The sequence below is a fragment of the Megascapheus bottae genome, chromosome 34 (genome assembly GCF_031878675.1).
Source record: "Megascapheus bottae isolate mThoBot1 chromosome 34, mThoBot2.hap1, whole genome shotgun sequence".
NCBI lineage: Eukaryota > Metazoa > Chordata > Mammalia > Rodentia > Geomyidae > Megascapheus > Megascapheus bottae.
In genome coordinates this window covers 7,045,372-7,062,644 of record NC_143542.1, presented here as the reverse complement: position 1 = coordinate 7,062,644, position 17,273 = coordinate 7,045,372, and the positions used below count along the sequence as shown (strand labels likewise).

The window sequence follows — 17,273 nt, the reverse complement described above, 5'->3', positions numbered from 1 at the left end:
GAGGCCATCAACACACAAGGCATCCCAGACATGGCTACTGCCTGGCGCTCACTCCATCGCCCCCCTCGCCGTCCCCACTGTCCCCCTCGCCTTCTCTGATGAATCTCCACCGTCACGTCCTGCTTTCGTGACGCCCATGGTTCTGTGTGCAGACTGTGCCCCTTCGTGAGAGGATTAGTAAGTCTACTGAAGCAGCTGATTCATTCAGTTGGTAACAGACATGGAAATTTCTATCTTAATACAAATGTGCTACTATGGCTTTCATGTCGAGTCTTTGCTTGAGTGTGAGCTTTGTTTACCTCAGGTGTGGAACGGCAGTTGCATGACATGGAAGACATGTATTGACGCTGTTTCCTCAAGTGGAGAGACCCTTTTCCCATCTCTTGATGTCCTTCTCAACCTTGGCCGTGGCCAAGCACCCTCATTTTAGCCACTTTAATAGGTAAACTCTATCCACAGTGAGGTGACTCAGGTTCTGCCCACTAGAGAATGCACTGAACTTCCACCCTCACAGACAAAACGCCAGCCACAGAATGATGTCTCGATAGGAGAAAGGGGAGCAAAGTGGGCATGGCAGACTCCAAGCACACACATGTCACTTACGTGGTGTCACGGTCCCCAAGTCTCAGCGGCCTTATCCAGGCTTGGATACTATGGGAGATCTTCGGAACACACATAGTTTTTCCCGAAATTGTAAACAACAGTTGCCCACACAGCCCCGTGCACAGGCTCTCGCAGTCCCGCTTCCTGGCCACACCACGACCGCAGATGAGGTAGTACGGGCCGTAACAGGTGCCCGGCGCCCAGCAAGGCCTCCCTCGATACTCAGCTCACGTCTATAATTTCGCCCATGCTATGAAAACCAATTGGGTGCGGGTGGAAATCAAAAGATAGGAGGAAAATAAAATTACATAAATAATTCTACTGCTTCAAAGGAGCAAATGGACCAAGAATGAGCCTGTTGCTGAATGATGGGAACCGATAAAGTGAGTTAAAAATGTAACGCAGCTAGCTTGAAAACAGAAATGAACACATTAAAGAGACCATCTGTGGCATGAAGAAATACTGTGTGTGTGTGTGGAATTTCCAGGTTTGCAAATACAAATGCCATTTACCAACGAGTCGCTTAATATAAATAAGGACTCATTAGTAAAATTTCTCAAATAGGGGAAGCAACTAAACCTAAACGTTCTTCTAAGCGGCTCTCTTCCTTCCAAACTAGGAAAGCATCCTGCCCAGACTGCAGTGAGGAGCTTTACCTTTGACAAAGAGACTAAGAGCCAGCAGAATGACCAAGCCGAGAACCAAGTCAGATTTAAACAAGCCACCGGTGAGAGTCTTACACAGATTATCCTGTAGTCAGAAAAGAAGGAAAAAGTACAGACATGATGTTGCCAACAGGCTGTGCTTACAAGAACGTCAGGTGATGTAGGTGGTATTACCATGAGTCCAAGTGTCAAATCTAATGCTCCTAAGTCTGGACAAAAGCAGAACCTCAAGAGATGGTTTTGACAAATATCAAATACCCCAGGAAAGAATGTACTTCAAAGTGATTCATGGAACAAAGGAAAACAAAATCTCCAAGAAATGTAGAAGTATGCAGCAAAAGCTGTTCCGCGAGGGAGATGTGTAGCTTGGAATGCAAAGATGACACAGAGAAGCCAGCCATCTGAGCTTCTGCCACAGCAAACTGCAGAAAGAGGAACCGTGAAACCCAGAGCGTACAGAACAGATTAAACAACCAGAGCAAAAATGAGTGGAGTCGAGAACAGGCAGTTAACAACCAACGTGACGGAAGCTTCACCGGCTGCGCGTTCAACCACGAACGTGCCCTTCCTGCACGCAAGATGTAAACACACAGCACAACGCAGAGGAGCACACTGCTCCCGGCTCTTCTAATGAGTCCAGCAAGGTGAAGGTTCGTGTGTCTGTCACATCACACCTCGGTCAAGTGTACTTGCACGCACTGCAGTGTGCTTGGGCGTGGCTCAGGACACATCCACGTCACAACCAGATCTACAGAAAGTCTGTTTCAACGTGCCATTCAGGCGCAGAAGACGTCTACATTTTCCCACAGAGCGTATCTACTTGATTTCTGAAGCAACGAGACAGTCCAATGGCAAGAGCAGAAAGGCAAGCGTGAGTTAGCTCAGTCTGTGATGGCTCCAGTGCCCTTTTCTTGCTTTTTTTTTTCGGTTGGTCATGGGAGTTGATGTTGGCCTGGCCTGGGTGCTGTCCCTGAGCTCTTCAGCTCAAGGCTACTGCCCTACTCTTGAGCCAAGTCCCACTTCCCGTTTTCTAGAGGTTAATAGGAGGTAAGAGTCTCAGGTCCTTTTGTGCCAGGGTTGGTTTGACCCTTGATCCTCAGATCTCAGCCTCCTGAGTAGCTAGGATGACAGGCGTGAGCCACCTCACCTGGCTCTCCAGTGCCCTTTTCAAATGTATGACTGAAGAAAGCAGAGGAAGGATATCGGACTATCGCTGGGCTGCTACAGAAACTAAATCCCTAGAAGTGTCAACAGCCAGCCGGCACATATGAAATCCACCAAGCAGGGGGTTCCAGCACTAGTAGAATGTGGTGCTGGCTGGTAAGGGGAAAACACAGCCCAGGGAGCCTGGCTGTGTGGACACAATCTACTCAGGTTGTAACAGTGATGAAGACTGGAAATCCACTCCGATTCCCAGACAAAGCGATGTGAGGGCGTCACCGCTGAGAACACCACTCAGAGGAGTTGGGGGCCCCCTCTGGCCGAGAGGTGAGGCTGCTTCTCGGGATGCTCCAGTGTTACTGTTCCTTTCCCTCAGAAAGAAAACAGTTCTCACAGCACGACCGCACGACCCCCCGTCCCCCTCCCTCGGCTGCTGGCTGCCAGGCATGCTATACCCTTCTACCTTTCTGGAAAGCTTGTTTCCCACTGGGTGACAGGAGGCACAAATGAAAGTGAAATGAAGAGCTTAGGGGAAGCATGGCACGCTGTCCTGGGCTCCAGGGAGCTCTGGTGCCTGCGAGGGCACCGTGACGATGCAGTCCTCCCAGCTGCGTGTGCAGCCGGTGGTCAGGGCTGGTTGACGTGATCCTTGGTGAGATGGGCTCAACACAAGGGGTCTGAGTTCAGTCAGAGCCACTGCTGCTTCAGTGGCTGCTTTCAGTCAGCGGCCATGTCACACAGCCGCTCATCAGACAGAGCAGGGGCTCCAGCCCAGAGGCAGCCATCGCCTCTGACGACGACGGGGAACTGGAAGGCAGCCACGGTGGGACCAGGAGACATTGAAATGGTTCTTGCTTCTTCCAGCCTGCCAATTAGACACTGAAGATTTCAGACCAGAGATTAAGTAGAGCACAAGGAAGGTCTCTTCAACATGACTATTAATGAAGCTAATTGCTAAAGGAAAACCGGAGACCATTCATTAGTCTACTAAGCAAATTAAAGTTTGTTAGTGGTGATGTACAGCGCCGTCCTCGGCAGGCACTGGTCTTCGTGAGCAGACGTGGGGAAGACCTGCCTGCAGTGTGCTCGCTGCGCTCGATCACAATGTCCTGTCGCCGGGGGCTTTTGTGAAAACGCCATTGTGTTTTAAATGGATAAACACTTTTATAAGAGCAAAATGCGCTTTCAGTGTTTGACTTCTAAGTCAAGTGCTGGGAGCCAAGTGAAGTGTCTGCACATCGGAGCCTCCAGGACGCTGCCGGCCCCGCCTCCACCCTCACAAGCCCCACTTGGCTTTTTCCACCTCTTTTCAAATGATGCTCTTGGTGTTTTGTAAGCAATGTTTCTTATGAAATGGATTGGGCCGCATCTCATTTACAGTTTCAGGGAAAGAATTTCAAGCAGTTAAGAAAACGAATGAGGCCTTTGGTCTGGAAGAAGCTGAGAGACGGACCAGTTAATATACGACACAAAGGCTGGGGCGGGGCCTGGCAGGGCATGGGGTACACAGAGCCTGCCAGGGGAGGGGGTCTCCCCAACCAGTGCACCTCGTTGGCCTTCACACATGTCAGAGAAGGCACGCGGGAAGACAGTGCTCCCAGACCGAGCTAGTGCCAGGGGTTCTGGGGACGAGGGCGCTCCGGGCTCACGCCACCGTCTGTCATGAGGCCACGGCTTGGTGTCTCAGTGCACTGACTAACTCATCTGTGGTGCACAGCCAGCTAATGAGCAGAGGAAAGGGCAAAGCCAGGAGAGGCGCCATACCTGCCGCTGCGCATGCGTTTGTGCCTGGTATGTGGGTGACTTCAAAGGCACACGTGGAGTCCCAGACGCCCCACGACACTCAACTGAATTCCTAAGTACCCACTCCCACTCCTGCCCGATCATCTGACCACACTCAGATGCCCCTCCAGGGATTCCAGTGCCAACAAAGGTTGGTGTGGCACCTGGTCCCTGCTCCCCTCCTCCTCCCATAAACCCGGCCCCGGGCTCCTCAGCCCAGACCTCCGGACAGCACCAAAACCAACTGCTCCACCACGAAACACCTGAGAAAATACCTCCAGGAAGACGGTCCATTCAGCTCTCATTCCCAGGGCTCGGAGCCTCCCTTCTGAGCCCAGGGTGACCACTCCATGCTGTGGGAGTGTGTGATGGCAGCCCACCCCGGGTGGTCAGTTAGGGGAGAGACACAGACAGACTTTCAAGGACCTACTTCTTCCACCCAGGCCCCTCCTCCCGCCTGCTAAGGTTACCATAACCTTCCAGATCAGTCCCAGCGCGGCGGGGGGCGGGGGGGATCAAGTCTTCAGTACCGTTTGTACACCTTTCTGTTTTTTCCTATCTCAACTACAGAACCCATCTACATTCTTCTCATCCCACTTGGTCCCTTCACCAGCCTGCCCTCAGGCCCACTCTCTCCTGCCCTCGGCTTCTGTTCTGTGTTGCAGGTGTACAACTGAAGCCGGCCTCAGGCCATCTCCCCAGTCTACGGCGTAAACATCTCCAAGGGCTCGTCTGTTCATTCTATGTCATATTCCACTGTGACGCCTTGACTCAGGGCCAATCACAGACTTACGTAACTCACGACCTAAGAGTAGATGTTCAAACGCCACCCATGGGCTGAATTCTCTACCCCATGTGCGGGTCTATGCAACCTTTAGCGCCAAATCGAATCACCTAACAACATCTGGAGATCATTCAGGGATTCTGAGTGGAATGGAGATTTTTCAAAAGTATTTTCAATACAGTGAGTTCTGGAATAGTAACTCACTTATCTGGAGTACGTTACCAATAAATACAAACATCAATGTCTCACATGAGGGGAAGTGCCATTCTACAAGGTACCTATCTAACAAGGAATGAGACCACGAATCACCTGCCCAAGGTCACACACACTACTTGTCTTAAAGGTCATTCTGTCCCTCCATTTATGATGATATACCATGAAACATCAAGTACATATTTAAGAAAAGAATGCAGCCAAAAAAATATTTAAATTGAAAGGAAAATGTGTTCAGACATTTAAAAAGAAAAGAAAATCCTACACACACTCCAACAAGTTTCAGTATGCATGCCAAAAAAGGAAAAAAAAAGCAAATTGATTCCAACAACTCTACAATTTCATTTATATTTAGAGTATGAGCTGAGCTGGGCCCGAGTGTGTGATAAATATATATGCGCATGTCTCTGTGTACGTAACACCCATATTATTCAAAATCTCCCCAAAATGTGGGAAGCTTGTTCCAACCCTTCTCTATTTTGTCTACTTTAAGAATGCTTTGCAATATGCGTATATAAATACTGACTCTAGCTGCTGTTGTCATTTCTCAAGTCTCCTGGAAAAGTGACAGACCTTAGCAGACATCTCTGGAACACAAAACTGAGGAGACAACAACAAATACAACCCGATGGCGCAAAGGTGCCTGGAGACGGCTTCCCGGAGCCTCAGCTCAGGGCAGGAGAGGCGGGCACTGGGAGGGAGCGGTGCGCTGCCTCTGCATGTCGGCCCGCGCAGCGTGTGTGCACAGGTACCCCTGGGGTACCGGCTTCTCCACAGAGCGTGGAGAAGTCCTGGGTGGGGGAGATCCACGGGAGCACTTCCCACAGACACTCCCGGTTCCCCGTCAGCGGCTCTGTGGGTGACAAGCTGCGGACGAGGAAGGACACAGCTCACGTGTCACTGTCACTCACCGGGCGGAGCCTTCCACACAGACTAAGGGAGGAGTTTCACAACAGACCCAAATCACACCGCACATCGCAAAGAATATACCAGCAAGACGACGAATGACAGCAGTGTGTGTCCTTTCTGCCTGGACAGGGGGACCTCACTGATGCAGGGGACCTGAAATCAAGCACTGAAGTGCCGCCTGGCCAGGCCTGGAGGCAGAGGCCCTGCGGCCAGCCAGAAGGCAACGTGAAGGCTCTGCCTTTGCTGGGGAACAATGCCATTATTGGAAACACATTTCAGGGAGGGAGTGCCTTCCAGCGGAGCGTGGAACACACATCTGGTGTGCGTCTTTCTCCATGTAAGCCAATAACATGACAGGTTTTATAGAAGCAAAAGTAAGCTGAAGAGCAATTTTACCAAAAGAAGGGGAAATTTTTACAGCTATCCAGTATTGCACAAGTGACTTTAGATTCCCATTACAGAGTTTCTGCTCCTGTTAGAGAATAAAAATTCACTTCCGAGGACGGGGTAGGCAGGGGGAGGCACAGCCGAGACCCCAGCTTCCAGAGATCGCTTTCTTTTGGGGGAAGAGATCACAGAATAAAAAGAATTACTAGAACATCACTAGTGCCGCTGGGTAAGGAGTTAAGGGGTGGGGGTACAGGAGCTAACTGTCTGAGGTGTATTAACGGCACACGTGAAGTATCACAGTGAAACCCACCTTTCTACTAACATCCACTCAAGAACACGAGCGGCTGTGTAATAGGCTGCCGCCGTGGTCAGCTTGTGCACGTGTAAGCACAGAACAATGGAACCTGCCGAAAACAGGGAGGGCGGTGGGGAGTGCTCAAGGAAGGGCACGCCACAATGAAACTTCCTGGCACTGTCACTCCACACTCCTAGGAGACGCTAGAACGTTCACAGTTGAAATGATCAAGGCTAAGGTGGCGGCTCTGGCTCTGTTTCTGCTAAAGCAAGCAGAGAGAAGGCTTAGCTTTTGGATAGGGAACAGACGCGCAGCCTCCAGATTTCGTTCCAGCATCTCAACCCACAGGCAGCCTGGTGTGAAGAGATGGCAGATGGGACTGCGTCTGTTCATTCACTCTTGAAGCAAGGGGTGGAATGTTCTGGAAGCGTGAGTATTCAGTCAGTTAGCAGGAGCAATCCTGAGCATGCTGACTGGATTAGGGGGGCCCCTCTCACCCGCCCCACTTCTCCTTACATAGAGGTGAAGTCCAGAACTGTCCACCTCTAGGAAAGTCCACGTCTGCCCATCTTGGGGAGCACTCTCCAATGAGAGAAAGCCACTGTCCACTCTCTGGATGGAATGGTCGAGAGCTGTGCGCACTCTTCAGAGCAAGTGGCAGGTTGGGGAAAGATACCAGCTTCCGAACACCATGGGGATTGTAGCCCACTTTAGTTTTAGATTTTCACTCTTGACCTCAGGATATACAGTATTGCCAATGCAACTCGGTCCTTGTCGACACCATGATACCCTTTTACCTCGGCATGTTTTCCTGTGGCATAAACAATGCTTCTTATTGGAATTTTGGAAAGGATCAGGGTAATCTTGGTACAAAAATGTAACAAAATGACATTTCTCTGTGAATGAAAAGTCACATAGCAATCCCAAAGACATCTTCCCACCGGCACCTTCCCTCGAAGGGCCAGGAAAAGGTGGAGAAATAAAATTAAATGCCTGTACTTGCTCAGAGAAAGGGCTGGGGCTGCTTCTAGCAAGCCTAAAGCTGCCCTCTGCGGCGCCTCGGGGAGAGCAGGGCCGGGCATTCCAGGCTGACCTGCTCCCCGATCGGGTGTCCCCCCCTCCACAGTCCACCCTCGCTCTCCTGGCGTTTCTCATTAATGCCCTTGTGCAGCCCAGGGGTGGGAGGGGCACGAGAGCCCAGCTTCCCTGTGCCCTCACACGGCCAGCCACAGGATCGAGGCGGCACGCTAGGCCCTGGCCGGCCTGCCAGGCTCAGGGTCCCCGGAACACGGCACAACTCGGGGGAAGGGTGCAGGTGGACCCAGGCCTCCTCAGACCGAGCACAGCTAATGAGCACTCGTTAGGGAAGCGAATCGATGCCGAGGCCAGCGGCGTATGTGGAAGCGGAGGTGGACTTACGAAGTAGCCTGTCCCCACGCTGGAAGGAGCCGAGCTCTGCAACAAAGCACACAGACAAAGTGGATAATCAGCAGAGGTTTTTTTTTTTTTTTTTAACACGTTCCAACCCACACAGCTCATTACCAGCCGTGCCAGCTTCCCACCTCCCTCTCCCCAGCCAGGCCTGGCTGCCCCTTGTCATCTGCCACCGGCACGGATACGTGCGGCTTAATTTTCCCCTTTACATCGCTCAGCAACTCAGAAATGCTAACGTGCTATTTACTGAATTCCAAGCTTCTGCGGTGGACGTAATTGCCAATTTATTTGACAGGCAGCTGGGTAATGAATTAATGATGGCATTTCGCCCTGCACTGAGACTAAACAGACACACATCAACCTCCTCCCTGGCTTGCTGACATTCAATGCCCTGGTCTCCAGCTACTCTGCTTTGTGGCCGCAAAGGGGCAGGCAAGAGGAGAAGCCCACGCTGCCTTGCACATAAAAAGCCCCGTGGGCTCAGATGACTTTTCCCGGGATGACCTACTTGCTGGCGCCCCAGGACGCCCGTCAGCATGCTCTGCGCTTCTGAAAACCAGACACTTCGTAAACAGAGCCACCTCAAGGCAACACGAGGCGCGGGGGAGCGGGAGGCACTGGGTCCCGAGAGGGCCGGGCACCAGGACTGGAGTCACCGCGGCCCGGCAGGGACCTGGGGACAGGGCAGCGCTGGTGTGGGCACAAAGCCAAAAGACAGTGCGTCCTGCATCCCCCCCGCCCTCCTCCCAGCCCTCCCACCCTCAGCAGCCTTCCAGGATGAGGAGAAGCCAGAGCCAGTCAAGGTGGGAACAAGGCTGGGATGAGACCTGGCTGAGTAGCGTCAGGGATGGTGTCACCCCCCCCCCCCCCGCCACCGCCACGGGTCCTGTGCCCTGGGTCCTGTGCCCTGGGGAGGAGGAGCCGGTGAGCTCCTTCAGGGTGGCCTCCTCAGGTGCACTCAGGAGGTGTCTGCTGGGCTGGGCTGTGTGGACGCACCGATGGAGGTGTCTGCTGGGCTCAGGGGGTCAGGGGGAACAGGCTCAGGGGATCTGATGGGTCAGAAGCCCAATGGGCGTGATTCCTCTCCACAGACTGCAGAAGGGAGGCATGTGGTCTCCCACTGGTGTTCCTGGTCACCACAGAGGCCACGCTGGAGAACAGCAGCAGGAAGGCGTGGAGACAGCGCCTCAGAGCATCCCCTGCCTTCCCCACCACGGCCTGCTGCAGAGCAAGGGGAGGGGGTGGAAGCCCAGCCAGGCTCCCCACTGCCTCTGGAGGTCAGCCCACCTCAGAGCACAGGACACAGGGACGCAGTGGGACGTGTTCGGGGCCTCTCTCCAGAAGGAGAAGGGTCTCCCAGTCCCCGCTCGCCCCAGACACACATCATCTCATTAGATACCAAGGAAAAAGGCGACCTTCCGGTGGGAGAGCTGTGTTCTGCAGGTTTGCATATATATTGTACATTCCTCAGAGCTGGGAGGAGACGGGGGCTTTGTTGTGCATATTTGTTCTGGCTATTGTTTATGCAGGTCTGAATGAGGGAACAGTGGGTACCATTTCAATTTCTGATGTCAACATCAAATTACTTATTTAATTTCATGCCTGGCGAAGCATTGTATAGCTACACGCAGAATCATCTCACTTCATTTGTTATGCTGTGCTTTCGTGGCGATTGGCTTGCCTTCCGACTGACAGCTTTAATTACGACATGAATTTGATTGCACTGCCGAGGAATTAACATAATGCAACAAAGCATTTTAACACCCTGCCTGCCGGCCCCTCCCTCCCCGGCACACGCACAGCACGCTGGGACACACGCACACCTCTGCACTGGAGGCCCCGAGACGACCCCGGCTTCCACTAGAAGGAACGCACACCTGTCCCTGCCTCATTTGAAACACAGGAAACAGAGCTAGGGCTTCAGATGGTGATCTCTGGACCGGGCACAAGATGGTATAGAAAAGCTCTCTTTCAAACCGCTTTGCCAAACGTCCTTGGCACAGACCCTCCCTCCCATCACTGGCTCTCTTTTGCGTCCCTTGCCTGGAGACTGGTCTGTCTCCATCATGGTGGGAGAATGTGGAAGACACCATGTCCAGGAGACCACCCCAAGATTCCAGCGACAGCCTTGACGGAGGGACACTAGCCTGGTCCCAGGTGGAAGCACCCCATCTCCAGCAGCCTGACTCCCCCGTGCCCCCAGAGAACAGTCTCAGCCATGTTGGCCCAAGCTAAGTGCCTCCGAAATCTTAGCTGCAGACATTTGAACACATCAGTCCTATTCCTAGTTAGAGATTATGTCAGGACTTCCCTACCCCAGTAAACGACGTTACACTATCAACCTGGAATGCACGGGCTGGGAGCGGTGGCCTGGGATGCCAGCTGCCCCGCAGGCACGGACAGAAGGATGCAGACCGACGTCAGCTTGGACGAAGGCATGGCATCCTATCAGAAAAAGAACTCAAGCGACAGGACTGAGGGTGAGGCTCGAGTTGTTGAGCTGCCTGCCAAGCAAGAGTGAGGCCAACATTCCAGGACGGCTCCTCCCCACACAATGTTTGGAAACAGCTTTTGTGGAGCTCGAGACGCGCCACGAGGTGGTCATGCATGGACGCACATTTAGGAGTCTGTTCACGGGGAGGAGGTGATGCTGGGGGGGGGGCTGGAGGGCGGCGCCGCAGAGATGAGCTTCATTTTGGGGGATGTAGGTTTCTGAGGTGAAGAAAGGGAGCCCTGAGGCCTGGGGCCTCACTACGTGGCCTTGGAATCAAGGAATGTTCTAGTCAAACTGCAACTTGAAGAGTTTTTTTCTTAGGAAGAAACACAAGTTCTCTTGGTCTGGGGACATTTGGAGTGACGCCACCTGCCGGACTCCCACGGGGTAAACACGTCAAACTGGCATTCTTCAGGTGCTGCCAGCTCAGCCATGTTCCCAAAGCCACAGCAGTGGAGGCTGAGAGGGGGCTGAGAGGGGGGCAGGGAGCATGGGCTTGGGCAAAGCCCTCAGCGGGCGGGGGCAGGCGGGTAGCTGGTCATCGCCATGGTCCAGGTGCTGCGATCTGACGGGGCGTGGAGGAGGGCCTCGCCAGCCGCCAGGAGCCCCGGGGGTCTCGGGGCCTCGCGAGCTGCCTCACCTGGCTCTGCTGCCGGGAATGGGGACTTGGAGGGGCTCTGGAGGGAGGGGCGCCCTCTCAGACGTCCCTTTCCCCCCACCTTCTCTGCCACTCAGACACTAGCTATTCCCAGAGTGACTCACCAAGCCTCACACTGCTCTCCTAACAGCTTCCTCCAAGGAGCGATTCAGAACTGCGGAGCATCTGCAGTGGAGAGCCGTCCATGGCGGCCCACGGCCAGGAGGTTGGCCGGTGCACGAGTGCAGGGCGCGCCAGGCGAGGCTGGGCTAAGGTAAACACGGTGTTTTAATACCCCTGCCACCCCAGCCGGATCTGACGTGCCATCGCCCACTCTCCCCGAGTAACACGGACCACAGAGGGAGCCACCATGATAACTAAGTTTCCTGCGAGGGTCACCCAAAGCTTGTTCAGACCTCTCCCTGTAGTGTCTTCAGAAGCAGACAATGAAAAGAGCAAGCCAGAGTCTACTAAACGTGCTTAGAGACAGCACTGTGCAAGCTGACAGACATCCGGGGCCCCACACCCAGCCCCCAAACCAAACAAAGTAAAATCACGGGGCTTGAACTCTGGGCGCTGTCCCTGAGCTCTTCAGCTCAAGGCCAGCAACAGCTTTGAACAACAGCTCCACCTCCAGTTTTCTAGTGGGTACGTGGAGGTAAGAGTCTCATGGACTTTCCTGTCCAGGATGGCTTTGAACCGTGACCCTCAAATCTCACCACCTAAGTAGCTAAGCTAGGACTGCGGGCATGAGCCACTGGTACTCAGCAAAGTCAAGTCACTTAACTGCAATGCATTCTAGCGTTAAAGGGGGTGAACGGGTTCCTTGACCCCCAGTATTCATCCCCACACACCACGGGCTGAGTGGTTAATGGTGTGTGTCATGACACAGGCTGCCCAGGCATTTGGGACGCCACGGAAGCAGGGGCTCCCCAGGGAAGAGGGACCCCATCTGGCCTACCGGCCTAGGGAGACCAAAGGGATGGAGGGAATTCCTCCAGCTCTTCTGCCCAGGGTGTCTGCAGCGATGGTTCTTCTGCCTTCAGAGCCACAGAAACCCGTGTGGGCTGCATGCCAGCCAGCCTCAGACCAGGGACGTGCCAGGAGCTTCCCGTGACTCTGGCTTGCCACCTGCACCTACGGGATTTCTCAGACTCTGCACATGGTAGAGCCAGTCTCTGCACGGTTTCTGGGCCACGCCTGCCGCACGTGGCAGAGCTGGTCCCCGCACACGGCTTCTCGGTGCCACGCCTGCCTCGTGTAGGTTGAGTTTCCCTGGGGAAGCCAGCCCCACGCCAAGACCGTCCTTAGAGAGGGTCTTAGGTCTGTGGGTGACGAATGCTCACCATCGATTCATAAGCGAAGGTTTGAGTTCACTGTTTTTCAGTAAGTTCAACCCCCAAGTTTTAACAACGTCCTCCGCCATAAAATTCTGCTCCAGTCAGAAGCAGTCCTTGCTCTCTCGAGAATCACACCATGAATATTTATACCCTCAGCAATTTCCCCCAAGTTTCTCCTCAGTGACTAAGTTACTACATCCTTGAAGTGAACGACTGAAAGTCCTTGTGAATTTCCTCCCTCTGGCACTGTGCTTTGGGAAGACATAATTTAGAACATCTAAGCACACATGGCTTTATACTTTGCAGGCTTTACCCATGACTTGTGTCTTCCAACTATAACCAGAATTCTCTCTTGTTCTTTTTGTCTGACAAGATACAAAAAAACCCAAAGGCAGTAATGCAGTACCTTGATTAATCTCACTTTGAGAATATCAGTTACAAGAGGTTCAAAACTGCCACTGAAGAGGGCAGGACAGCTGGCCCTGGGGGCGGGCGGCAGGCATGGCCCCCAGCTGCCAGGCTGGCACTCTACCCTGGAGCTGCATCTCCACTTCTTCCCGTGCCCTCCCGCCACGTGGTAGGAGTTCATTCTCTACACTGCGTCCCGCGAGCGTCACCGCTGCACGGTGTCACCCTTGGTCCCTCCACTTCTGTGCCTCCCCCTTCCGACCTACGGCAGATAAGCAAGACAAAAAGAAAGCAAAAGCAATGGCAAAGAAACCCCTTGTTTCCACTCGGGTGGAAACTGTTCGTCTGGGCTACAGAGGCAGAGGAGGGGCTATAGAGGCTGGGGGACGGGGAGCGGATTCCCTCCCCCACTTAAGTGACAGCAGAGCCGACGCCGACATGCGACAATCACGTGTCCTGACATTCAAGATGCAGGTGCCTGGCGCCACTGTCCGTGCCGTGGACTCTTCACGACCACTGTCCTCGAGGGAGAGCAGTTGCATTCTGGACCGCTGCCGTGGCTGCCGCCCACGTGCCGCCCACGTGCCCGGCGGGGAGGGTACTCACGTCGTCGCTGAGCCTCTCCCGGGAGCTGCTCCGGGCCAAGTCCCTGGGCTCTCCGCTGCCACCGTCACTGTCACTGGCCCTGCAGCCTTGCTGTCCTGGCTTGAGCTGCAGGGGGAGAAGGGACAGGACAGCGTCAGAGGCATCCCCGCCCCGGGCCTCGTGCCCACGACCCCCGAGCCCCCGGCCTGTGGCAGGGTGAGCAGCCCACGGGCGGCCACACCGTGCGGCCCACGAGAGTCCCTTTCCACCTGGGAAGCCGGCCCCAGCGGCCGGGCCCGAGACGCAGGAACCAGACGCTCGCGAGGCAGCCGTGATGCAGCCTGTGCCACCTCGTTCCCCGCAGCCCCCGGGGCGCCGTCTTTACCACCTCAGTGTCAAAGGCAGCACAGGAAGAGCAGGTGAGCGGGGTGGAAACGGCAGCCGGCAACGCTGCGGGCCTGGCACCGGGTGAGCGGCCAGCCAGAGCCAAACTCCTGCGCTGCCCAAGCAATGCCTACGCTAAGCTGGTTACCCCAGGACGTGTGCACCGACGCTCACGCAGTTCTGCAGCCGGGCAGGATGCAGGGCTGGAGACACGAGGAAGAGAGGACGAGCGCCCATTCCAGTGGCTGCTACAGACTCAGCCATCCAGGAATGTACGGACACAACGCGGACGTCATCAGTGCACAGGGTCTGTGCACCCTCAGTGTACAACGCGGTCACTAATCACAGTTCCCAAGGCATTTACAAGAGGAGGAGGAGAGGGAGGAGGAGGAAGAGGAGGGGGAGGAGGGGGAGGAGGAGGGGGAGGAGTGGGAGGAGGAGGAGGAGGAGGAGGAGGAGAGGGAGGAGGAGGAGGAGAATGGGGAAGAGGAGGAGGAGGATGGAGAGGAGGAGGCGGAGGAGGAGGAGGAGGAGGAGGAGGATGAGGAGGAGGAGGAGGGGGAGGAGGGGGAGGAGGGGGAGGAGGGGCAGGGGCAGGGGCTTCTGCAGCCTAGCTCTGAGGAGATGGAGCTCGTGTGGCCTGTGGGGAGGAGAGGGGAAGGGACGCCTCCTTCTCCAGGCGAGCCCAGCAGAGGAGGAGCAGTGTCGAGGGGAACTTCCCAGGGACGGGAGAGGCCGCAGAGGGACGATGCAGCACGTCTCGTCCCGTCAGCTCCCTCTCCAGGGCCAGCCGCGTGGCCCCGTGTGGACTCCATCCACATGCCCACCTCCTCCCCTCCACTTCCTCCCCTCCACCTCCACTCTTCCACTCCTCCTCCCCTCCCCTCCTTCTCCACCCCTCCACCACCCCTCCACTCCCCCTCCATATCTCTACCTCCATCTCCACATCACCACCTCCACCCCTCCTCTTCCTCCACACATCTACACCTCTATGTCTCCATCTCCTCCTCCTCCTCCTCCTCCTCCTCCTCCCCATGTGTGGGAAGGTAAAAGCACGGGAGGAGATAGAAAGGCAGGGGAAGATGAACAGAAGCCTGGAGGTAGACGGAGGCCCGGGGGAAGGTAGAAAGCTCACGCGAGCTCTGAGTCACAGGGGTGGCAACTAAACCCAGGCCTCTGGGGTGAGGTCGCCGCTGCCCCTATTTGGATGCACAACATGGAGGGGTGACTGCACTTCTTTGTTCTCTAGGCACAGCCTTCGCCCAAGATGGCACCCAACTACAAAGACACAGAACGGCATCTTGTTAGGTGAAGACATGCTTGTAAAAATCAGCTCTCTGACCAGGATGAGACGCGCACCTCGAGGTGGACTTAGAGGACTGGCCTGTCGTGATGCCGTCCCTTCTCTCTGTGGATCTGGGCGAGGGCCTGGCTCTCCCGAGTTCCCAGGGCCCTGCCGGCACACACACTTCTGTGGAGTCTCCCTGGATGGCCTTACGGAGGCCCCACCCCGCTTCTTCCTCTAAATCCCGGCTCAAGTTTAAAGGAAACGTAGGATTTTAAGCTGTCAGACAGCTCAATATTTCAAAGGCACGAGCTGACGACAGTAAATACTGAAGTTAAACCTCGAGATTTCAGCCAAGACGTGTTCATTCCTAATCCCGTGAATATATTTTCAAACAAGCATTTCCAACCGCGTCCAATGGATCGGTGCAGCCGGCGAAGCCAACGGAGAAGTTGCAATCCTTCACCTGAAATTCCCAGCGACTACCTACAGGCAGACGCCACGGCTGCGGCCAGGTGCTGGCTTAAACACTTAAACACCGAGAAAATTGATCCGCTTGCTTTGACGGATCCGAGCGTCTGTGGCAGCTATTATAAGAAAGCTTTTGTTAAAACAGAAGCAATAACATCTCTTCCTACTAGGGTTTAGATACTTCAAGACACTTTATCTAGTTAGACATTACTGTAATGCACTCTCTAATTCCAGAAGTTTCTTCCCACTAGACTATCACACAGTTTAAACAAATACATTCGAATACAATGAGAGGAAAAGAGTAGCTGGCACGAGTGGAAGTAATTCAATCACTAAGAAATGTCTGCCATGAAAACAGGAGCCAGTTCGTTTTGCATTAGAGTTTTCTGTCAACAGCATCACGTTCCCTGCTCAGAAACGGGGTCTCATTACCATGCTAGCTGTCACTATGGCTAATTAGGAAAACACCTCCCCGGTACAGAGGACGCGCGGTCCCGTGTCCTCCCTCCCGGGTACAGAGGACGGGCGGTCCCGTGTCCTCCCTCCCGGGTACAGGGGACGGGCGGTCCCGTGTCCTCCCTCCCCAGTACAGAGGACGGGCGGTCCTGTGTCCTCCCTCCCGGGTACAGGGGACGGGTGGTCCCGTGGCCTCTGTGCACCAGGCCACGCATGGAGGTTCACAGAGTCCTGGACAGCCTTGCAGGTGTCACCCGCCCGTGGAGGGAGGCATGCAGAGCGCAGCTGTGTGGGGAAGGATGTGGGGTGCAGTGAACATGAGCCCAGAGGTCACCTCCTGCTCTCAGCACCCGCTGCCTCCTTCCCGGGACCTGAAGGGGCTCGCTCTAAAAATGCTCTGTAAGCAAGAGGACTCAATATTTGTGTATCCAATGCTATGGACACGGTATTGGAAATACAAACACAACTACATAGACATAAAAATCTATGACTCTATAGATTGATATGTATCCATGACATACAAACCCTCAGCCTAATTTTAATTATGTTCTAAAGTCTAAGTGCCAGTGATTGTATATAGAGATTCCCTTCTTGAATACGTGTTTGTGAAACACATCATTTGAAATACGATGTAAAAATCAGTGTTAATAAATTCTTTAATAAAAAATTTCACAAAATACTGTTTAAGGCACCAGTGAGCTCAACGGCCTCTCAGTGAAAAATTTTAAATTGTTCCCACAGACTTCAGTCCCTTTAAAGCAGAACATATCTAAGCTTATAAAACACTGCTTTGTTTTTCAAGCTAAAACTATTTCCAAATGCATTCACACACCGGAATTCATATAGTTTTATTCCTTATGCTTTAAGAGGTGTTTCAGCTGAGAGATACACAGAACATGAGATTTCAATGAAAATTCAACCAATAGAATGACAACTAAAAATTATCAAGCTGGATAGCTCAGGAGGCCAAGATCTGA

The 17,273-nt window shown here is 54.0% G+C and overlaps 1 protein-coding gene across 1 annotated transcript in view; it reads right to left on the bottom strand.

Moving 5' to 3' along the window:
- The window catches only part of Auts2 (activator of transcription and developmental regulator AUTS2), a 674,097-nt gene that overhangs the window by 284,277 nt on the left and 372,547 nt on the right, over positions 1 to 17,273 (bottom strand). Inside the window, exons 3-4 of the mRNA XM_090324087.1 lie at positions 13,722 to 13,826; positions 8,222 to 8,257 (exon numbers count right to left, since the gene is read on the bottom strand). Of these exons, the coding sequence (XP_090180213.1) occupies positions 8,222 to 8,257; positions 13,722 to 13,826 (141 nt within the window). The remainder of the gene's footprint in view (positions 1 to 8,221; positions 8,258 to 13,721; positions 13,827 to 17,273) is intronic.